Source organism: Rhipicephalus sanguineus, chromosome 3 (genome assembly GCF_013339695.2).
Source record: "Rhipicephalus sanguineus isolate Rsan-2018 chromosome 3, BIME_Rsan_1.4, whole genome shotgun sequence".
Lineage (NCBI taxonomy): Eukaryota > Metazoa > Arthropoda > Arachnida > Ixodida > Ixodidae > Rhipicephalus > Rhipicephalus sanguineus.
This window is the reverse complement of record NC_051178.1, coordinates 87,401,172-87,425,559: the sequence shown is the minus strand read 5'-3', so window position 1 is coordinate 87,425,559 and position 24,388 is coordinate 87,401,172. Positions and strand designations below refer to the sequence as shown.

Genomic DNA, 24,388 nt, shown 5'->3' with positions numbered 1-24,388 from the left:
GGCGTGCAAGACTAGGGCGCGGCCTAGACTCCCCGCCACGGCGGCCGCATTTCGATGAGGCTAAACGCAAAGAACACCCGTGTACTTAAATTTAGGTGCACGTCAAAGAACCTTAGCTGGTCGAAATTATGTCCAGTGACACCCAGTATACGGCGCGCCTCATAATCATACCGTGGTTTTGGCACGCAGAACTCCAGCAGTTATTATTAATCGTTCCAATAGATCCTGGCACGTTGTACGCGGCACAGTCACACTGACGGCATGAAGAGATGTGCAAAGCCGGACCGAAAAATTACCGGCGGCCGCTTTTTGGAAATCTCAAAGAGGCAATGGGCTCTTCGCAGGAAGGACTACAATTCTCCGATTAGACCTGACCACCTGTACTCATCTAATCAACAACTTAGTTAACTTGACCTGCATGATTACTGTCATAATCACTGTGTTTATTCATCCTCAATTGCCTGCCGTTAAACGCGTGAGTGCTGTGATGTTTGTGTTGGCGGCTAGTTCTTCGTGTCATCCGCTGAAATCTCACCGTTTGCGTGCTTGAACGAGCTATTAGTACTCTCCGTTGGTCTATCTGAGGTGCTTCCGCTGCACAATGAGCAACATTTCGTACCCTTCAATGGGTTGGACGAGCAGTTTGGCTCGACTGCCGCGGTTGCGGGACCGTGACCACAGCCAACTCGCGTGCGCGCCCGGAACGAGAAAAAAGGCTCGCCGAAGCTACAAACTTCTCACCGAAAGCTATGTCATCACATCGACTCTACGTGCGTGCTACGAGCAAGAAAAGTAAGTAGCTACACTTTGCATGATCGCTCACAATTCGCTACCGGCGGTGTCTGCGCCGACGTCTGCGCTCGCTTCGTTTACGTATGCATTTTTTCCGTGTGAATTTTCATAATTAATTGTACATCCTACACTGCTCCTTATGCCAACATAAAGAGTATTGGAAGTTAAACAACGAAGGGGTGTAAGTGGGGACGAAGCCGCTTGGATACCCTAGAACCAAAAGCGAAGGTCGCTCCATGAAGCTCTGCGCGAAACGAACAAGTTGTCCTGTGAAAGCTTTCGATCGCGATAGAAGCCAATTCCCGAGTTCTCTGCTATTTTTTTGACCTCCTGCAGCTAGCTCTAAAAAAGCCGTTGCAACCTAGATTATTTTTGCGGATCAGGCGCGGTTGCGATTCTTCGTGGACCATACGACACCCGCAGAAGTGAAACGGGGGAAAAATCGTGCATGCGTGCCACAAATTAGAAGCTACGAGAGATACCGTTGTGAAGACAGGATTAGTTTGGACCCCGGGGGTGCCTTACATAGGCGTATGCCTATGGTGCCTTAAAGTCAAATATATATATGCTCTCAAATGAAATGTTTTTGCCTCCGTAGAAATTTGTTCAGGGGCGTAGCCAAGGGGGGGGGGGGGTTCAACCCCCCCCCCGAAATTTTTCAGTTTTGATTGCGTATATATACACGCACACATACAAACGCAGGCACGAACATACATAAAGTATGGTTAAACCCCCCCCCCCGAAAAAAATTTCTGGCTACGCCCCTGAATTTGTTGGTGTTCGATCACGCTGCTATCCAGCCATCACAAGAATGATTTACCCAGTGATCCCCTCTGCGAGGTTGTCTGTACATGCATGCATACATTAGGGGGTGCCCTGCGTTATGTTGTTTTAAGGATTTGATGTGAGTTTCCGTTTTCTTTTCTCTGTGTAGGAACGCCAGGTACTTCATAAAAGCACGGTGCTACCGCAGCAAAAAGAAGACACAGACACCTTATCTTGTTTGTGCCGCCATCAGTGGCGATGGTAGTGTGCTTGACGGGAAATGCGAGTGCCCTGCTGGAAACCATTTTTGCAGCAATGTTCAGGCAGTGCTGGACACACTTCGACTGCTGCAAGAGAAAGGATTTGGTGAGGTTCCAGCTCACTTGTCTTGCACGGATTTACCACAGTACTGGAGGCGACCACCGGGTGACACTATAAAAGGAAGCAGCCTCCAGAATGTCGACTGGCGAAGAGTAGGTGAGGGTGGCCGTGACTTGCCGTTGCCGTGTCGCCTTGACCTCAGTGCAATTAAGGAGAAGAACGTAGAAGACTGGAGGAAGGACCTTGCCCAGTTTGCTCATGCCCTTTCAGACGCAAACGCAGACAGCGCCTTAGTAACCGTACTAGCTGCTGCAGACCATGCCCCAGTGTGCAGCTCCAGATGTGGCACCGTATTTTGTGGCTCACCACTTGCGTACCAGCAGCCACTCGTGCCTCATGGCTTCAGTGTCCTCCTCTGCAGCTATCTCGGGGAGAAGCTCAACAAGCATGACAAGAGTGCTACACCGTGCCTGCCAAAAGCCATGGTGCCATTCACTGGAAGCAGCCAGTGGTCTGTACCAGGTGGCATCAGTGGTGGTGAAAGACGCATCTTGGAGGTATGTCACCACTTTTAACTGTGCAAGCTGCACAAGAAACTGCAGATGCTACCAGAGCATTTGTGGGCTCTGTTAAAGGGGTGGTGCCACCATGTTTGTGGCTTGCGCGTTCTTTGCTGTAAGAGTTTCCTATAGCTCCAGGAAGAGCGATGCACGCACCAAGATTCATGTATTCTCGCTAAATAATTTAATATCGCCTTTTGATGTGGACAACTTTCGGTTTCGGTTTCTGGGCGCCGAGGTTGGGCACTGACGTAGAAGTGTAGGAGGCGTGGTCACGTGACCACACAAGGCTGTGACGCAGATAGCCAGGAAGCGATCGAAACTCGGCCAGTGATGTAGCAACCGATGCTTTGCCGGTACTATAGTGAACTAGAATATATCCTAGTTCACTACAGCCGGTACGTACGTTGCGGAGATGGCGGAGGTCCGCAGGTCACTGACGTCACTACAGCAGATCTGGTGTGACGTCACTACAACTTTCGTTGTCCATCCTACAGATCTACGTCAGTGTTGGCGCGCTAGCGATGGGTTTTGATCGGGAGAATGGGCATTTAGGTACACTTTGGAAGTGAATTAAAATATATTCTAAACGTTTGCTGTGTCCGACCCTTCGTGTGAAGTGTCCTTGCATACAGAGAAAACCCACAACAGGCTTGTTATAGCCTCGAAATTTGATGACACCAGCCCTTTAATGCAATCTTTAGTACACTGCCAGCCTTGGTGCGCACTTTATTCTCTTGGTAGGTATGCAGATCTCAAAGGCACCGACAGCACCTGTTTTCTGTAGCACAAAGGAAAGCTTACGGTCAGAGTGGCTAATCACAGAATGGTAACGTCAAAAACGCTGTGAAACATTTATAGTGAAAATTTTTCGATCTGCAGCAACTATGAAGTCGTATACACACAAAACATGCTGCAAACAGTGGGAGGTGAGAGCAGTTCATGCTTATGCACGGCGGTCTGCCGCACATATACGCACTACGGCTCGACATGTTCCACTAATTACCATCAAATCGTGAAAAGGATACTTGAATCTGTCACTTAATCGCACGTTCTGGCCAGCTGTCAGTGCGCTTTACTGCATACCATATATGAAATAGGGAAAGTCGACAGCCTTCAAGCCTTGTAAAAATGTATAAGAACGAGAATGGCTGTGTGGACCAGGTGGGTGAAAAAAAAAAAGGAAATTGGGGATGATTAGGTGAGAATGTTGTGTAATAAACGTGAAGCTTAGGCTTAAGAAAGCAGTGTAAGGGTCTGAGTGCGTTGGTTGTGTGGAAGTGGAATGAGTAGCACCAAAATATTCACTAGCATAATTTCGCTGCCTGGTGTTTGTTGTGCTCCCTTATAAGCAATTTACTGTCTCTGTGACAAGCTTGAGTCTTTTCATGATTTCCTCACATGTTGATGTCTCCTTCCTTTGCGATTCAGAATGCCCTTTGAGTTGCCTTATTGTTTAAGAAATTTGTGAATGCACTGTTTCAGAAAATTGTGCTCAGTCCTCTGCAAGCACAGTGCTTAGAGAAGAACTCCCAGCAGCAGCGAGCCAGCCAAACATGGTGTCAAGAGCGAAAACACCGGCTGACATCGTCAAACTTTGGCACTGTGCTTATGCGCAACCATTGGAGCAGTAAAGGGCTTGGCCACCTGACATCAGCAAAAGACCTATCCAGGGTCCCTGCTGTCCGGTGAGTCATTCTTTAAAATAAAATGCTTGCGTAGCTGATCAGCCATGTGAATGACAATAGTGCTAGAAGTTTTGCTGAAGGAAAAGTGTCAAGTGACCCATCCATTCAACATTTTCAATCATGTGTGCTCCGGCACAACTGATCCTCCATATTCAGTTCCCCTGCACTTCCTCTTGTTGGATGATTAAGAATGCCCGAGAAGCTCATACGGTAGACCGGTCACCCCCAAAATATATGTCAGGGGTGACCCAAACGGAGAAAGATTTTTTCAACTTTGAAGCTTTCAGTGGAACCTTTATATGTTTATTTTATAGATTTGTGCTACTCTCTAATCGATAACTTTTTTTTTTCCTTCTGAATATTCAATGTTCATGAAATAAGAAACTACTATAATTTATAAACGCATCTTTTCTTTCCTTAAGTGACCCAAGGGTGAAACCAGTTTGCTGCTTTGTTTTTAGAAAAGTTTCATACCAGCAAAGCCAGTTAGACAACTAGTGAAGACCCTGCAAATTGTGGTGCTTCTGTTTGAAAACAGCAAATCCCACAGTCCTGGCCACAGCGGCTGCATTTTTGATGGAGGTAAAAATGGTTGATGCCAGTAAGCTTATGTTTAGGGGCACATTAAAAAAAACCCAGCTGGTCGAAACTTTTGGAGCTCTCCACTACAGCGTCTGTCGTAATCATATCATGGTTTTGGGACATTAAACCCTAACAATTGTAATTATTATGTTATGGAAACGTTGGTGTATAATGATCGAATTTGAGTGCAGCTTAATGCAAGTGTAAGGCAAACTAAGCAAATGCAGTACAATGCACACTTTTTATGTAGAAAGAGCTCCAAGATAAGCATGATTCAAAATCTCCGCAATTTCATCCAACACAATGTATGTTCTGCACTATGCTTTGCATCCTCATAAACCCATACTTTCTGCTGTGGCACTTTGACCATTTACATCGTCTAGCTGCCTACGTCTGGGCACTCTCGTGGTAATGTCTGTAACTTGGTATGAACAGAAATTTAACAAAAAAGGACATGAGTATCTGATGAACACGATTAACAGGTCATGACATGAACTAAGTAACATGCTTGTCACGTACATCATGATACCCTTTCCCTCAGTTTTGTGGCACACACCACCTACCATGGCTCATGGAATTGTGGGTATGCACCACACGTGATTCAGTCTATATGAACACAGGAATGGTGAGAAATGACGTCGTAAATCTTTACGAGATACTTTCATTAGGGAGCCCGTGTCACAGAAAATCAGGTGCAAGCAACGGTAGTGTTGTCGGTGATCGAAAAATCTTGGTGGACTTAGAGAACAAAAATCACAGGTAGAGCCAGAGCCAACCTAGCCATTTTGCATGGCAGTTAAGCATAATATCAGAAATAGTAGACCCTAATTTGGCATCATGTCTGGGCAACATCATTACAGCATTATAATAAACATTACCTCGTTTTTATTCGTTTATGGACGTGCGAATGGTGGTATTCGAGACTGAATTGAATCACTTTTTAAATACTTTTTTCTAATGTATAGCTGTGGTCTGAATATGCTGCAATGTTACCATCATAGTGCTCTCAACAGTACGATTTTCACAGTACGTTGCATGTGAGCATAAGTAGAGCATTTTGAACCAACTTTTAGTACTTTCACATACACAAAATTCTTGAGGATGTGTGATCGTAATACAGCTTATCATGTATAACTCCCTGAACTATGCAACATGCTCACTACATAAACTGTTATGTATTATGATGAAAATTATATCAGAAAAAAGAAAAATTTTTCATACTTGTGCGCCACTTGCATGTTAGACCGTGTACAGTTACCTTTTAGAATTACTAGAAAATATCAGTTAGTTACCATTCGATTCTCAAGCTGCATCATTTAGGACACTGTTAAGTTTGCTCTTCAGTAATTTCGAATAATGCAAAACGGCTATGAATGTATTTATTGCATTTTTTCCTAATTATGCTTCTGGTATTCTTTTGTCTTCAAAATGCAGGTATGGCATTGCCAACGAGGCAAGAGCTCTCCAGCGTTATCAGGACGTTCTCAGGCACACAGGACGGGACGTGGAGCTTCAAAGCGTAGGGCTGTTTGTCGATCCAGAACAGCCATGGCTTGGGGCTTCCCCAGATGCCATTGTGCATGACCCTGTGGAAGACCCACCGTGGGGTTGTGTTGAAGTGAAGTGTCCTTATAGCATGAAAGATGCAGACCAAGAGAAGCTTCTTTCATGCCGAGACATTTGCGTGTCTTTTGACAGCTTGAACCACCCCGCACTGAAGCAAACGCACCCATACTTCGCTCAAGTGATGGGCCAGATGGCCATCACAAAAGTACAGTGGGCAGACTTTGTTATGTATGGTGAAAACTACATTTGTGTGCAAAGGGTCCGGTTTGACGAGAAAGTGTGGCATGAAATGAAAGCCAAGCTGGATAGTTTTTATTTTGACACACTTTTGCCATACTTTGTGAGAAACGTGGGTTGAGTGCGGCGAGTTTTTTTGAAAAGGCCCCTGACAGCGAAATTTTTGGTTGTAACTTTTCTGTAATTTGTAGCGTTGTGTCTGGTAATGCAGACATTGAATCGTAAACGCTCTAACATATCGTATAATTAATGCTAGCGTTGCTAATTGTGACCAATTTAGCGTCATTTTGAAATGTCCGCCTAAAACTGTAAGAAACTAGTACCCCGCAGCAGGGGAGCACCAAGAGCACGTGCATTTAAGCTTTGGTGACGTTGAGAGCGCAGTTTTCACATTGGGGCCCCGTGCGCAGTATAGAATGAAGCGAAATGGGTGTTTCAGAAGTTAACCCTGTTCGATTAAAAAAAAGAAGAAGAATTCCTGGTGTAAGCAGCTACGATCACCTAGAGAGCAGCGCGACAACAGTGGGAGAGAGGCGAAGAAAATAGCCCTCGTTAGGTGCCAGTCGTGGTATTGTGGGCTCCCCGCATATCTTCTGCGACGTCTACAACGCTCGCTTTTCTTGTGGAACGTCACAAGGGGCCTCTGTCAGTCATACTAATGGCGATGTCGCGAGGTGCTGAAAACTGAGATGAGCAGTCACACTTACTTTGAAACCAAGTTAAAAAAAAAATCACCGCATCTCCACGAAGTGAATCATGACGAGTGGGTGAAGCTCTGGATATCATACGGGTAGGGCTCCGTGTCTTTGGTGTTTATATTTCTTGAAAATTGGCTAATGTTTATCGGAGTTTATATTTTTGACGGAAATTCGGCGTTTATTTCTTGTAAATCCCAATTCTCCGAAATTCAGAGTTTTGCATTGTTCTCAAAACCGCAAAATTTTAGGTCAATTCATATCTGAATACTAAAACATCAAAACACACGAAGCATGTTTTATTTTTTCTAGAAGGTTCGAATGCACAAAAACATATATGCACATGTTACATATTTCATCGCACTGATAGTTTGCAAAAACACTCGGGAGCTGGCTCATGTCGTCAGTTTCAAGAAGCACTAATTTAAAAATAGGCGCATAGGTTTGGAACGCGCAGGGCAGCTCATGCTTCACATGGAGGCTTTAAAGCTTTTGGTTCCATAATAAGATGAGGCCAATGGTATTGAATAAAGAATTCAGCACATATGTTGATAGCCTTGCAATAAACATGTTTGCACAAGCCACCTGACTGGTTTATTCATACTCTTTTAGTATTGTAGTCCGCAGGTTGCTCAGCAGAGCGCACACCACCCAGATTTGACTTGCAATTGGACCGAGAGAGAGGGGAATAACCCGATCAAAAATGTGAGATGTTTTGATCCTTTGTATTCTTCGCTCTACATGAATGCGCAGGGATGTAATGTCAGCAGTTTCTTCCACTTCTGCTGCACTGAACTGCCCTTTGGTCAAAAAGGGTGGTAAATTTAGCCCAACACCAATGCTATCCAACAAGTCCTTGATCTTGAAGCCTTTGTCTGCCATGATTGTGTCCCCTTGGTCAAAAGCATGTTTCAAGAGGCCACTTCTGATTACGAGCTCCCTGTCCGAGATGCAGCCCGTAAATAGGTCTGACACAAAGCTGATGAGCCCATTTGGTTGTATTCCAACGAGCCCTTTGAATGTGTTTGTAGATTTGTAGTTAGAGTATGTCCCTGATTGAATAACAAGGGAACTTGATGCTTCACATCGCACTTCTGTGGCATCAATGATGACGCGTGTTGCAGGATACTTCTGCCTAAATGCTTCAGGCATTGTCGAGTCCACAATATCCCGTGTGGACCACCGGTTGGCATATCAGTCAGTGTCTCGTAGAGCTTGCGCACCCATGCAGAAAATATCCTAGATACCGTGCTAAGAGAGATATCAAAAATGTGTGACAAATGCAAGTGGAAACATCCAACTCGCAGTTTGATAAGTGTCAAGAAGATCTGATTTTCTTGGGAGAGCTTGCAGCGACGGCCCCTTGTTTCCTCTTTACCTGGACATGAACTTGGACCTCTGCTCCTTGAATTCACTACGTTTACTAACGCTTTGAAGTGGCCGTAGTTTGGAAGCCCAGTATAAAATTGAATGCTACTGTCATCGTTCTGAAATTTCTCAATGCCAAAAATCCACCTTGCTTCATTTGCTTTTGAGAGCTTGCTTGATAACTCGTGCATTTCTTTATCATGATCCTTCTTTTGATCTTCGCACCTCCGTGTTAGAGAAACTACTGCTTCTTTTGCACGTGCAAGGCTCATTCTTTCTTGCATGAGCGTGTCATGGCAGCGCTGATATTCCGTGCATTGCTTTTGCAATTGAATGCATTCTTCACTTTTTCCATTCAGCTTGCTGCTTGTCTATGCAAGTTGTTCTTGTAGTCTCACTAGCACTTCTTCTTTTTCTTTGAGTTGCTGTTGAGTCGCGAGGAGCTCTTGCTGACAAGAGCAGCAACTGGCCTCCTGAAATGTGTTAGTAGCATCAGTGTGCGACTTGTTTGTTGGAGAACATACGCTTTCGAGCATGTCTTTATTTATTTGAGGTTCACTGATGTCGCACGCAGCTCCTGTGACGCAGTCTTCATTCCTGGGTTTCAGATACCTTGCTGGAGGAGGCCGAGATACAACTTGTTTTTTGAAAGGAAAAACAGAGGGCACAGCATTGTCTCGCAGCAGTCGTTTCCCACTTGCCACAGCCGGCAAGAAGTCTGCTTCAGTGAAGTGCTTAGAGCAGACTTTTGTTGTTTTTACTATGTTGAAATGTTTTCCTGGGTCCCGACGAATCGCATGAATCCACTGCTTGCGCAGCTTCTCATTGACAGGAAACCTATGGAACGTGACCTGTGATCAAAAAAAAAAAAAAAGTGGTCAATTTCATGTGAAGAAACAAGCCTGAATATCGTAAATCCTTTGGATCACAATTAAGGCCATTGAGTTACAGCAAGTCAAAAACATGCAGCTTCCACAAAATGAATATACAAAATTACGCTGAAGCTTAGTCATGAAACAAAATAGACGTTTTTGCTAGTTGGTGTGTAAGCGCACAAACAACGCGGACGAAGGAAAGGAAGGACGCCACTGTCGCAGAACTATGCGACCGTAACCGGTGAAAATCCTGTCTGCCGCAAGCCACACCACGCAACTATTTTCTGGACGCCACGGCGCGTTGGGTATATTTGTATGTACTGAAAAATGTTGACACGTGGCTTACAATATGCGAGTACTGTCGCTACTAAATGAACGGTACGCAACTTCATTTTTATTTTTCTGGCTGGCCTTACGAACCCTTGCAGTATTTCTGCACAAAGAATCTATCGCAATTCACCGCATGCAGGCACTCGGGAGAAGACTATTCATTCGTAAAAGCAACGCTACACATGGCGCTGTGAAATAAGCGCGTTCGTTTCTGTAGCGCATTTACAAAACGGCGCCCTTCCGCACGTCCGTTTGACATCGCGTACGGAGAGAGAGCACGTGCGTTTGTTGTTCAAGTTTTATCGCTTACCTTATCGCTCTTCTCGTCGCGATATCCTCGATGGTGGCACATGGGAACGCAGCACGTCTGCACCATTGCAGCACGCCGTCTCTACGAAAATCGTTGATGACAGTTCACGATTCGGCGGTGCTGAAATGTCACGCACTGGCACGTTGCCGAAGCCTGCGTCGTCTGCTGCGGTGCCCTCACAATGGCGGCAGACTGTAGTTTGCGTGCGCGGCGCTAGGGGCGCCCTTTTTCGAAAAGGAATATCTAAAATAGAAAACAGGCCCTTATACGTAGCTTATCTAGATATCACCGGGGCGTATGACAACGTTAATCAGGAAATTTTGTGGGATATATTGAAGGAAGTGGGCATAGGTGACGACTGTGTACAGCTTTTGAGAGAAATATACCGAGAAAATACAGTTTGTATAGAATGGGAAGGAATAAGTAGCAAGGACAGCGTTGAAATTAGCAAGGGGCTGAGACAGGGATGCCCTTTGTCCCCGCTGTTATTCATGCTGTACATGGCGAGGATGGAAAAAGCGCTAGAAGGTAGCAACATTGGATTTAATTTGTCACACAAACAGGTCGGAGCGATGGTTGAGCAGAAGCTTCCAGGTCTATTTTATGCTGATGATATTGTCTTATTGCGGACAGTCAAGATGATATACAGCGACTGGCAGATATATGCGGAAGGGAGTGTGAGGCTCTAGGACTAGGATTTAGTGCAACAAAATGTGGATTGATGATATTCAATGATCACGGAGCCCATACGGTCTTAATACAGGGCCAAAAATACCGAGGGTAAGCGAGTACAAGTACCTCGGAGTATGGGTAAATGAGGGGGATAGATATATGGAGGTACAAGAGAAAGCATCGGTAGCAAAAGGAAAGAGGAATGCTGCAATTATGAAGCACAGAGCTTTATGGGGATACAATAGGTACGAGGTGCTTCGAGGGCTGTGGAAGGGTGTGATGGTTCCGGGGCTTACATTTGGGAACTCAGTGGTGTGCATGAAGTCAGAGGTGCAATCAGGAATGGATGTAAATCAAAGGACGGTGGGCCGCCTCGCCTTGGGCGCTCACGGGAAGACGACAAATGAGGCGGTGAAGGGTGATATGGGATGGACAGGCTTTGAAGTGAGGGAAGCGCAGAGCAAAATGAGATTCGAAGAGAGGCTGAGGAAAATGAAGAAGAGTAGATGGGCAGAGAAGGTTTTCAGGTATTTGTATAGAAAAAGCGTTGACACGCAGTGGAGAAAAAGAACTAGGAGGCTCACCAGTAAATATACGGCTGGCAGTGCGGGCGATATGGCAACAAGGAGCATTAAGCGGAAGGTCAGAGAGGCGGAGAAGACTTATTGGATGACAGCGATGGAAAAGAAGCCGGCTCTGAGTAACTACCGAAAAGGAAAAAAACGAAATAAGGAGGGAAAGGTTTTATGATAATTCAAGGGGAAGCGCTTTACTGTTTGAAGCAAGGTCGGGCTGCCTGAGAACGCGTAGTTATAAAGCGAGATTCAGTAACGAAGAAGAACTATGTACATGCTGCGGGGGAACTAAGAAAACGATGGAACATGTACTGATTGAATGTGGCGATATTCACCCAGGTATACGTGTGGGCACGAGTCTACATGAAGCCTTGGGTTTTAGGGACAACAATGGAAAGCTGAACACGCCCGCGATAGAAATAAGTAAGAGACGGTTAGAGTATTGGTGGCAGAAAAGTAGAGATAAAGTACAAAAATAAATAATTGGGGGAAAAAAGGTTATTCTGCCTTAAGAGGCAGAGAGATGGACTGTGAATTTATATTTTTTGTTATAATAACATAGATTTAATCAATGTAGATAAGGCATTAGGACAACATGAAACAAGGAAGTTTTCTTTCTTTTTTTTTTCTTTTTTTATCCTTCGAGCCTGGTGGCAGACATGTCACCGCCCCGTTATAAAGGGGACGCTCATAGCATCCATCCATCCGGTCTATACCACCTGTGCCTCTGCTCCTCATCTCTGCCCACCCTCTCCTCCTCTCCGCTTGAGCATCTGTATGTCTGCAACCTCCTACTCGCCTCCGCTAAACTATGCTCTACCCTCCCTCCTTCTTTCCCGCCTCCTTACCTCACATCATTCCTCTTCACCCTCAGTTTCCTTTCCCACTCCTTGCTATACTATAGATGGATATATAGTTGCGGAAAGCGTTGCAGGACACCGCCGCTATTCGCGCTATTGCGAACTATAGCTCCGGTTACCTAGCGATTAGTAAAAGCAAAAAAAAATTAGGCAGGCCTAACAAAAGAAAAAAAAACAAATATAACATAGAAAGGCCGTTCCGTATAGAAAATTCACTGTGAATAGGTATAGAAACACGATACAGGCGGCACCCCTAATAGCTATGACAATCAAGCATGAAGTATCGTCAACTTACCTGTTAAGGAGTACTGACACGAATTTTAAAAATTTTCGGATTGTTGCTCTAAATAAAAATACTGGTTTCGAGAAACCTAGAACGAGTATTGTGGTACCTGGGAATGCATCGTATATGTTGTAATTACCACTACCTTAAAAAGACACTTTCGGTTTCGATATCGACGGGGCGGCTTCTCGGTGGCGTTTCATGTCAGTATGATGTCACGGGGATACAGAAACTCGCGACGTACTAGCGGCAAATCCGTCATCGGCTCATGGTGCACATAAACAACGATGAGTGAACTGTCGTCCAGTGACTCTGACAGTGATTTCTACGATTTAGGCTGCATGCAGGACGCAGAACTCGCAAACTAGAGGGAACTGTCTTGACTCGTCGGGATAATGTCCATTGCAGTGGGGCTGGCTTGCAGATGCTCAGCGACGAGAACTTCAAAGTCAAATTAAAATATTTTATACGTGTTCTCCGACACCGGTATGTGGACAGCGTTGACACTGCATACCAAGGAAACGGAAAATATCCATTTTGCGATGTCTCAAAATTGTGTCAGTACTCCTTTAAAGGGACATTAAAGGCAAATAACAGTTTATGTCAGAGTGAAAGCTCAATCTATGGCAAAGTCTAAAGCAGCAATATTATCAACAGCAGTGCCCTACTTACCAAGAAATTAAGCTAAATGTATCACGCGATGAGCGCCACGAGCGGGACATTTTGGAAATGATCCCGATGACGTGAAAGAGTCCGATTACAATCAATCACTCGTAATCATACTAGCTGTAATAAAAAAAGAATCTTCCGTGCACCAAGAGACGTAATAAAATGCTGCTTGTTCGTTTCTGTTCGATCCATGAAAAAAAAATAACCTCTTTGGCGCTGCCATGGGGAACGGCGCGCGTGGTTCAAAAGTTCCGTTTTCGCCGAACTGCGCTTCGCCCGGCGCTCTGATTCGCTCGCGCGGTCGCGTCTCGGTGGTAGTTTCGGTGTCGCGTACTGCCGCGTGTGTTTTGCGCGCTCTTGAAAGTCGCTCTGACAGAAAGTTCGACAAAATGCCGCATGCATGTGATGTTGCCGGATGCCAGAATGGTGCACGCTAGAGTTACTGTGTATGCTACCTTTAGGTAGCAGAGTTGCGCATCTGTTTTCCAATGCCGCTAGCAACCATGCATTGCGGAGAAGCTGACGCTCGGGCCAATTTTTCTATTTTTCGACGCCGCCGCTGCAACTCACTCAATTAACACTAGTTATCGACAGCCAATGTTTATCGCCGGCCTTCGACACGCCAGACATGTTTATCGGCGACGCGGTAGGCATGTCGCCTGCAAAAATGGAGTGCGACTTCACCGCATAGCTGTGGTTGCTAGCCGGACTTATGCGCTACTCTGCTACCTAAAGGTAGCATATACAATGACCTAGTGCACGCCGCCAGTGCACGCCACCGCGCAGTAAAGGCAGGCAACGTTGGGCACGGCAACAGTGATGTGAGAAAGACCACTTTCAGGCGGGTGACTTGAAGTGCGCTAACGGGATGCGGACCACTAAAACGTGATTTTATTTCAAAATAAGCACTTCCTTGGCACAAAAGTAGCACTACGAGGTTTCTGGACCGCTATTTCAACAATCAACGTCGACTTAATATTTGCCTTTAGTGTCCCTTAAGACCACTCGAAGACGAAAGCCATCCTCTTCTTCTTCTCAGACGACGTATTGATCCTCTCCTGCCACCCCCCGAAAGCTTTGCGCATCTAGCGAGGTTTTGCATTGCCACCAGGATCGGAGGCACTTCACCTGGTTTTGCACTGCCTCCATGATCTGCCCACATTTGACCAAGCTAGGATGGCATGTGACGTCACGCCAAAATTTTGCTGATCTGTGACGTCATGATGACGTCATCACGTTATGGTCTTTTGCACCACTCGTCCCCGACGCCGTAGACGCGGGACGCCGACGGTCAAATTTAATTCGCGTTTGATGAGGCATTGACGGACGTCACGGCCCTCCATTGACCAATCGCGTGCGGTTCGATAGAACGGACCGCCCCCGCTTCATTTAAGAACGCGTACAAGATCGCGCCGCTAATTACTGTGCCGAAGGGCAGGCTTTCGAGAAAAAAAAAGATCGAGCCACTGGTGTCCGCAAAGGCGGGGTCCGGAAAGCACGTGACCTCACCCGGCGGAACTGAAAAAATAGAGGAGGCACTGGCCGCAGCAACCAACCTAGAGTCAATACAACCACCTGATGCCACTGCGACACAGGAGAGGAGACGGAAGAGATCCCCGCAGAAGAGGTGTAAGTGCCAACTCGAATGGACACATTGGAGCGCAGGCACGTAGCCAGGATTTTGTAGCGTTAGCTACACTTGCCTAGCCGGAGCCGATTTCGCGTGAATCGTCATGAGCTGTGCTGCGCATGCGCGAGGATCAGTGATGTCACACAGCTGGCTCACCGGAGCCGGCATCTCACGCGCTCTCCGCCACCGCCGCGCGCGGCTCGCCGCTGCTGGTCTGCGCGTTCGGGAGGAGTGGCGTCGTAGCCGCGGCAGACAAACTGGCGCCGGCGCGCGCGCGACTCGCCACCGCCGGTCTGCGCTTTCCAGAGGAGTGACGTCGTAGCCTTGGCAGACGTATTGGTGCCAGCGCGCGCGCAGCTATTCGCCTTCGCTGTGCAGTCGCCGTCTGACACTGTGCTGGAGCCGCTTGATAGCGCCTTTGACTGGCGTTTGTAGGTGGGTACCGCCATGGAGAAGGAGAGCGCAAATACTGCTCAACGGCGCAGAAGAGCCGAGAAGCTTATCTCATCGGATCCCGAAGTAGTTGCCCGGCAATTAGCGGTTCAGCGTACGAAGAATGAACAGATGAAGGCTAATAATCCTGGACAATCTGGAAAGCTAAGAATAATCAGCTGAACCTTTGCTAACGCTACGTATATCCTGGCATAGCCGAGCTAAGCCACTGCAATTTTTTTTTTCGTGGGGGGCCCAAGGCTTAATTGTTCGAAAGAAAGTCTTTTCATGGTAAAAAAAAAATCACAGCATATCAACGAAGTGAATGATGACGAGTAGGCGAAGCTCCGGGGGATTATTAACCGTGAATCCCCCCGTACATTGCCCACTCGATCATGCAAAGACGTGACAACACGTGTGTACTGTATACTATACACGCAAGTTGTTTATTAATCACACTGTGTATATGGTGTTGAGATGTGGGCGGCGTTTTCCTTTCATATGACCGCCTTATGATCGGTGAAATGTAAAGCCAAAGGTTCCTGTATGGGATCCAACCTGAAATTTGAGAACACGAGGTCCATGCAAGTCCCTCTGATCGAGCCTGAAGGAAGTGCGGAGCCGGGCAGCTTTCTTTGTTTCCCTTCCGTTTTCTCTTTCTTTCCTCCTCTTTTTCTCTATTCGTTTTTTTTCCATTTATTTGTCTTTATTTCTATTTTTCTTCCTTTTTTTATTCCTTTCTTTCTACTTCTCGATTGCTTCCGCTTTTTCAATTTTTATATGTGGTTTTGCCTGCGCCCACTAGTCATCATTCTCTACTTGATATGCTGCGATTCTGAAAATTTCCTCATTAGCATCATCATCAAGGCGCTCAAAGAACAAGAGGAAACTTCTCTTGGGCGTGAGCGCTTCCAGTACTAGTGTGTGACAACGAGGGAGGGACATGGCTCGACCCTAAAAGAAAAAGAAAGTTGCCCGGGAATATAGAAGGCTGGACGAACTTCGGGGGGGGGGGGGGGGGGGGGGCGTCGCCCCCCTCTCTGGCCTACGTGCCTGTTGGAGCGTGCCCTTGTTCACAGCGATGCTAGCGATTTCATATTATGTCTGGGGCACTGACACAACAGTTTTGGCATGGCGTTTTTTTTTTTTTTTTTTTGCTGGAGGCCATAATACGGCACATCGCTTGCTGCAGCGCGTGACAGGTAATTAATTACAGTCTGCTTATTACCGACCAGTCTCAGTTTTGGTTGCGCAACGAATGCCATCTAGCGTGTCAAACAGCACACAAAACTGTGACGCACTAGTGCAATGACTTGCGCAAGACGGCCATCCCCTAGCTCCCCAGCAATAACAAGCACAACCTCACCAGTTTGACAAAATCACCTTTATATCCTTTTTTTTTCTCTTTTCTTTCCCATTTCTTTTTGATACCATGGTGCTGAAGCCAACAAGCGAGAGCACTTTGTATATATTCCAATAAAGTTTTCAATCAATCAATCAATCTGCGCTGCCTGCATCCTCTGCTCGCGTTCTTTCACATGCGGCATGTGCATCGCGATGTCGTTGCCGTCATCTTCATCGTCACCTGGTGGCAAAAACTTTCTTGAGGCTTCCACACGTTCGCAGCGGACATGGACTCGCGAGCAGCCGTCAAATAGTAGCCTGCAAGAACGGCAGCGCAATGGCGACTGTGACGTCATGATTTAGCTGGGCATCTCTTTGTATGATGCCAATGTCCCAAGTAGCGCTAGATCGGGCACGCGAACTTCAAAATTCATATAAATTACCTTTCAAGCCGTATTCGCTGTTCAGATTTCGTAGATATATGCATGTTCACGGGAATCGATCCCGCAGGCAATCTCAGCCGCGAAAATGTTGTGTCAATACTCCTTTAAGAATATGCTTAGAGATCCTTTGCAAAATTTTTACGAGAACAATGAACCAACTGCTCCAGACTGACTCTTCCCTACCTTTCCATTTACCTCAAGTCGCGAAAGGACAAAAGATGTCAACACACACACACACAGGGGTTTATCTGTACCATTTATTTCCAGATATCACACTGAATGGAATAGACATTGCATCACTTTCCATTTACACGTCATTCTTCTAATTACAGCGTCCTGCACTCTCTTTAAAGAGGTCCTACTGTTGTTAACTTTCATTGCTTGGTAGTATTGCTGGCTCATTTTCCAGGCTGGGCTATTTATACTATGCATACGGATACACAACCATACAAAAAAAAAAGCTATTATCCCATATCTCCAAAGACAAAGTGTTGCAAGAGGAAAGAAACTGGACTGCTTACAAATAAGTTAAAACACTCACAACTGTCTCTAACATCGTCTCTTTAGCCATAAAATACACTCCCTCTAAAAATAACACTCGGCAGCCAGGCGCGACAGTCGACGAGAGGGGCATTGCCGTAATTGCTGCCACTTTTTAGTACAAGGGGTGCGGCATACGCTTCGACCCCCGGCACTAGATGACGAGGCTGGAGCACGTACGTCACACGAATCACTGGGACTCAAAAACACCTCTGGCAGTGTCACGAAAAGCTGCTCAACCGGAAGGCCCAACTTCCAGCTCATTTTGCGCAAGGTGATCTCACCGGATTCGACACAAGTGCAACGCTGGATGCTGGGTCTTCGGGAACAGGTCAATGTGGTGAAAGAAAAAGGAAACAATGTGCCCACCTTTCCACCCGACAAGAGAGACTCCAAGGCCCGTTACATAATTGCGCGTAGTACGTATTTATGAAAAGCACAGAAAGAAACCTGCTGCCCTTGAGCAATGAGAAGGAGAGCCGAAAATTGCTGCTAGTGCAACGATGTTAAGAAGGACACATGAATGGTTCGCGGAAGTTTTGCCCCTGTCCTTGCCTCGAAGCAGACGATGCAATGTGCACCAGACGACGTGCACGCGTGGCGATGGCGTACGCATCTGTCAATTTGCCTCGGCTATGAAATGTAGGCTCGCCAGAAGAAAGCAAATCGCGTGACAAAAGAAAGGCAGATTAAAGTACGATGAACATTCGGCACCACTGCAACCTGCTGACACGTTCACACACACGCACACACACACTCTTGCAACAATGTTGTGATGTTGAAGATAGTACACAGTGAGGAGAGGAATAAAAAGAAATGCGTGGCTCAGAGGCCGTCTCTCGACTGTGGCCATGGTGAAATCGGTTGCTAGAGACATCAACACTGAAAACTTGTCTAGCATGCAGTAACGTCGACTGCCAATGTCTATGTGTCACCATCAATTGCCACACAGTTCGGTTTCAATGACTATTTGTATGGAGAGGCACGTGCAAAGTTTACATGTATTATCACTCCGTGCACAAAGGCAAAAGCATAGAAAGGAAAAACAAACACAAAAGGCCACACAATTCATTATTAGCAGAATACTGGCGTCTGTCGTCCCTTTTGCGAGAGAGAAAAAATAAAGTACCAATCATTTTGATTCCACAGGTCGAGCACATAAAAGCACTGGGAAAAGTTTAACTATACTGAAGTAGCCTGACAACAGACGTGCTGACTTCATGGTTCAGCACTCACAGAAACGTCACCAAAAAAGGGCGACAACATTAATTTAGCGATTAAAGAAAGGAAACAATAACAATAAGACAGTGGTCAAACTGTAATCTATCAACGGGAAGAACAAGCACACCGTGAAATATATGAAACGTCAACAGGCGCCACTGCGATGACACAATAACTTACGAATAGCCAACACAGGGACATACACTAGCGGGAATTTCTTAATAAAGGAGTTCAGTCACTCAGCGTCCCCAAGGAGACCTTGCAAAACGTAGGGCAAGTTCGAAGCAGGTCGCTTGCCCTCAAATTGCTAAATGCACCAGAACTTCCACTCGGGAGACCAGCTTCGCTCCCGACAGTTCAGCAAGGACTCTACAGATTGTCGCTTGCACTCATGTTAACACTGCAACGGGCTGCAATGTGGTAGTTCTGCGCTAGCGCAAGTTCTGCATCTTCAACAAAACAAACAAAAGTGGAAACAAAACAGCAGAGGTGAGACAGTGCTGGAGAGATAATGAACTGGCCGCTACAGAATAGCGAAGGAAACGTTAGGAGAAAAGCTGTGAGTAAAGAAGCGCGAAACAATAATGAACAAGCACAGTCGCAGTAGCATGATGGTTCACGGTGATGGGATGGCAATGCCGTGAGGGAGGCACAGGAGACGGGGAGGGGGAACAAAAAGGTGGAGAGCTGTTTCCTCGTCGTTTGGTGTTCATTTGTATCCAACCAGCTTCATGAGACCCTCGGTGGTGAGGGACTTTGGTCGCTCGATGGGCAGCCCCAAAGCACGGTCCCAGATGAGTGACGAGAGGACTCCCAGGGCGCGCGACACGCCAAAGAGAACGGTGTAGTAGGACATCTCCTTCATGCCGTAGTACTGCAAAACAAAAAGGGTAAAAGAAAAAGTTGTGATCCATTCCACTCTGAGAAGGTGGATATCTGGCAAAGCTGTTTCGTAGGCAACACAGAGGTTACACAGAATTTCGAACCACAGTGATCATACACCCCGAAACTAAATCTGAAATGTCCATTCAGAAAGTCCTCTTCGAAATCAACATATCCTCCTTTAAAGTTTTCCATTTGAGCAACATCATACTTGTGTCTTTATGCTGCATTCTCAGTTCCACGACACACACCGTCTTGTCTGGCTTGCCGCTGGCGCTTGGAGTCTCGTGCAAGATCTCAATTGGCGTTTCCTACCCTTCATTTTTAGTGGATCGGTGGCGAGTGGTGGGGTTTGGAAATTTGTGTGGCATGTACCACAAAGTCCGAGCAAGTGTCCCCCTATGCTGGTAAAAGATAATCCGACAAGATTTGGAGGGGAGGCCCTTGCTGGGTCTCGGCTGCAGATCAAAAATTCAAGACGGTGGCAGAAGAGCCGCTATGATTAAAGGATGCACGCCTGTGCTTCTAATGAAACGCTTTATTCCATACGCGTGCACTCACTGTTTTTATGCGCTTTTGTCGGGCAAATAAAAACAGTAAATAAAGCAGTGAAATTGGCACATATTCCAAGTTCTCCTGCAAAAGTGAGGAAGGAGGGGAGGGGGGCACTTGCTTGGGATTTTACAGTATGTTTTTGTTAATGCACAGGTAAAATACACGGAACACTAGCCATATACAGCTTTGTTATAGAAAACTCAAGGGTCCCTTATGCATTCACCTAAGACGACTCAAAGGCAAAATCCATCTTCTTTTCCTTCTCAGGCAATGTATTGATCCTGTCCCGCCACCCTCCGAGAGCTTCGTGCACCTAGCGTGGTTTTGCACTGCCTCTGTGATTGGCCCACCTTTCACCCCAAGCTACGATGCCATGGGATGGTGGTAGCATGTGACGTTGCTTCATGTCACGTGATGTCATGATGGCATGTGGTGACATCATCACGTGATGACGATTTTTAATGCGAAAGTGTTTTATGCCGGGGTCCACCACGGCTCCACTGACATATTTCCCTCACGGATATGACATTGTAAAATATTAAAGACTAACAGATGGCAAAGAAAAAGCTCGAAGAAAAAGTTCCGTCACCGGGAGTCGAACTTACGACCCCTCGCTCCGTGGCGCGCGGCGCAAAACGATTCGGCCACAGACTCCACATTCTTCACCTTATTAACGGCGAGCTATTTATATACACCATTTGCCGGTGGCGGTACTCAGAGATCGGTGGTACATCAGTGTGTTTTTGTTATCAATAGCGAGATGGCGCGAAAGGTTCGAAGGGCATGCTTTAAAGGTCGTTGCCCCACACGTTGCGATGAGCGCGTGCCTCTGCAGGGCGTGGTCGCTCATGCACGCATGCTTATCTCGTGTTTGTACGTCTCGTGCTCTCACTGCAAGTTTGCATTGAGAGCATGAAGGTCACTTCACTCACTGCAGCGGCTGCTTTTGAGAAAGGAGCGTGCTGCTCACAGGGAAATAAGTCACAACAGTGACAGTTAGTTTGTGCTCATCCTGTGTATGTTTGTTCCGTGCGTCCTTTCTGCTTGAGCAGAGTGTTGGAAGTTTCGAGCTGCTTGCCGTTCTTTGTGTGACATTAAAATTTGTTGCTATAGCATTCACTCCTTCGCCCTTGGGGCGAAAGAATGCCGAACAAACGTTCAAATACGTCTGTGAAGACAAGTTTCACTTTCGTGTTATACCAATTCCTATGATAGAGGGATCAGCCATGTTTTGTTGCATCACTCGTCCCCAACGCCGCTGGACGCGAGATGCCGCCGATACGGGATGCTGACGGTCAAATTTCGCATTTAATGAGGCATCTAAGGCTTTCACCTTAATAAGGCCCCAGAATACAATTAGGTTCTGATATCTGCCACTCAACTGCAAAACGCCTAACACAGGAAATGTGCAAATATTGAAAAATTTCAAATATCGAAAGGAATAGTGAGTCATTACAATGAGTCTTTGAAACAAATAGCTGTCACTTGTATACAGTGGAATCTCGTTGATATGTTTTTCACAGGAACTGAAAAATAAAACGTATTATGCAAAAATTGCATTAGCCAGAGGTTACCAAAAGGAGGAAAATATAAGTTTGCATATTCATTCAAATTTTTTTCATATGAAATATGAATGACACACTTCGCTAGATGGTGCACTGCATCACTGGACGCAGCGGCCGCGCTTGGGAGTAATCTTTTCACCGCAAAACCAACATTGCTGCGGCTCGTCGCTTGTGCAGATCCTGGTTGTGCAGAGCGTGGCTTGTTGAAACGCAGTTTGACCAATTATACCAAAGAATATATATCAATCAAGATTCACTTTCGGGGTCGTATTATCTAACTTTGGGCAAGAATGTGATTGCATGAAAATGAATTATTTCCAAAGGACATTGGCCAGGAATAAAAAGAAAAACGCATTAGGATAATAACACGTATTATGCAATATTCTATCAACAAGATTCCACTGTATAAAAATACAGTTTGAATTATATATGAACACTTCAGAATGCCAACTGCATCAAAGTGAAAATGAAATCGATGCCAAAGTATAATGACCTTCATCCATGCGTACTAATGTGCGAAAGCTTTCGTGGTGTAGCAGATGACTTCGCTACGGGAGAAGCAATCTCCCGAAGCAAAAACATTTGTACTATTACCCGAAATTTCGTATCATCAAAAAACTAGCAAAATCTGTTTTTAAACCACGATATATGCACAAAGCATTTATTTCCGCCCAAAGAACTCATGCGCGTCTTTCTGGGACACACACGAATGGATCAATAAGGGACGGCGCAGCTGGCTGCCGCGAACACGCGCGCCAGAGCTTTGCTGGAGGTTAACTGAAAACTAAATGTCGAAAGTCAGCTACACCATAGTCATAAGCAAACGACAGGAACGCTTAAATGCTTCGAGCCTTTTCACAACCTTAGTGCCTTTAATCTACCGCTGTCTTAGCTGCATACCTTCAGCGATGTGTAGTCGCTATTGATGATAGCGTCGATAGCGACCGCGGTGGTTGCGGCAAACAGTAGTTCAGTTTTCAATCCATGTGCAGTGGCCATGCAAGTGCCTTCAAAACTACATCGTTACTATCAATGATCACAACTGCTGCGGTTTTGTCTGCAGCGGTTGTGGAAAGCAGCATTGCTTTGACTCGGAAGGTGCTGGATACACATGTATTTTCGGAGTTTCATCGTCGCCATACATGATCACGTTGATAGTGACTGCGGCTTCGTACAAAGCACTTGTGGCAAATGATAAGCACAGTTCTTACTGTGTCTGTGCTGGTTGCGTGCATACTTCCGAAGCTTCCCGAGCAGACTATTCTCGGCCGTTTCTCAACGGTTTCGGTACCAAAGTTCGCATCACCTGTTGTGACGCAGAAAAGTGCTTCGAACATCCAAATTTTGGCCCATTGGACACAATGGAATCTGGCCAAAGGATTTTCACAAATTCGTATCAGCCGGGTTTGTACCACGAAGATTCTACTGCACAACTATCACTCGAACCCCCTGCAGAGTTCTGTGCATGTAAGGAGCCCGCTTTTGTTCACAATGTTCTATTTATTACAGCTTTAAGGAGGGACATGGCTTGTGGTGACCAAGAAATAATCAAAGAAAACAGTGTTCTTTTTATTGCATCATTGAGATTTACATCTATTATTTCGCATGTAAAGCTTAAGATAAGTCCTAGAAGATCAGTATTTCGTCCGCAGTTTAGATCTGTGCAACAAGTACGAACTGAATTTAAATGTTTTTGAGTCATTTATTTAGCTTGTCGGAGTGATATGTCATGATCTAGAACAGCTAGAGCTGTCATTACTTTCTGTCTGAACTTTCCCAAGCTGTATATCACAAAGTGCTGCGAGCAGAATTCTCCTTTTTTGCTCAAAGATCTCTAAAATTTGATTTTGTTTTTTCTTTACGGTAGTCATGGTACAAACGTTAAATTTCAATCATCTGCAGGATGACTAGTTTTGATTTGATCTCAAGACTGTTTGCTGCGTTGCGCTTATTGCATATAGTAGTGTGTAGCTATCTGATAATATGCACTTCCTGCTGAAAGCTTTTTTTCCTATTGTCTCCGGAAACAATAAAGAGGCAGCTTTGTGTATCTCGTAAACCAGATTACTTACAAGAAAAATTATTGCATATTTGAAATAAGCATGAAAAACCAAACAAGTACATTTAGTTTCATCAGGTTTGGACATAAGGTGCAGCAAATATCCCCGCACACCATGTCCCCCCCTTAATGCGACAATTTTGAACACTTGGAAGCGAATATTTAGCACCTTATTTACTCCTGCAATTTGTGCACCTTAGCTTTTTTCCTTATAAAGAGCTTCAGGATAACGGTGCGTAGATTACATAAAAATTTTGCAAACAGGTCCTCAGTAATGCCTACAGTGGAACTTCGATTATACGTCCCCCGGTCCTGCGACGACCCGCGTTTTACGACGAATTGGCTTGGTCCCGGCAAAACCCCCATAGAAATAATGTATTAAAAACCTCAATTGTACGACGCAATTTTAACGCCGGCCCCGCCTCCGACAACGCTTCGCTGGACTGTCCGAGAAAAAGAAAGACCTACGATGACGCGGGCTGTCACGCAAACACACTGCGGCCGTGCGAAAAAAGTCGGGAAACCGAGGAACCGAGTTCGTATCCGCGCTGCCACCACAGGGCCTCTTC

At 45.8% G+C, this 24,388-nt stretch overlaps 2 protein-coding genes across 9 annotated transcripts in view; one reads left to right on the top strand and one right to left on the bottom strand.

Annotated features, from left to right (window-relative positions):
* Positions 1-601: 601 nt before the first annotated feature.
* LOC119385639 (uncharacterized) lies at positions 602-6,933 on the top strand. The gene is made up of 4 exons (XM_049414354.1): positions 602-792; positions 1,727-2,435; positions 3,924-4,126; positions 6,143-6,933. Exons 1-4 carry the CDS (start codon positions 602-604, stop codon positions 6,630-6,632), a joined length of 1,593 nt encoding a protein of 530 aa, XP_049270311.1. The 3' UTR covers positions 6,633-6,933.
* A 10,307-nt stretch (positions 6,934-17,240) lies between these two features.
* Positions 17,241-24,388, bottom strand: part of LOC119386823 (probable citrate synthase 2, mitochondrial) — a 114,806-nt gene continuing 107,658 nt past the window's right edge. For 6 of the 8 annotated variants that reach the window (XM_037654093.2, XM_049413256.1, XM_049413255.1 and 3 more), the window contains one exon: positions 17,241-19,016. Coding sequence is in view for 1 of the 8 variants with exons in the window: in XM_049413253.1 (XP_049269210.1) it covers positions 19,468-19,632 (165 nt within the window). In the remaining 7 variants the exon portion in view is untranslated. Of the gene's footprint in view, positions 19,633-24,388 lie in introns of all 8 variants that reach the window. The other 2 variants (XM_049413253.1, XM_049413252.1) reach the window with 2 other exon arrangements.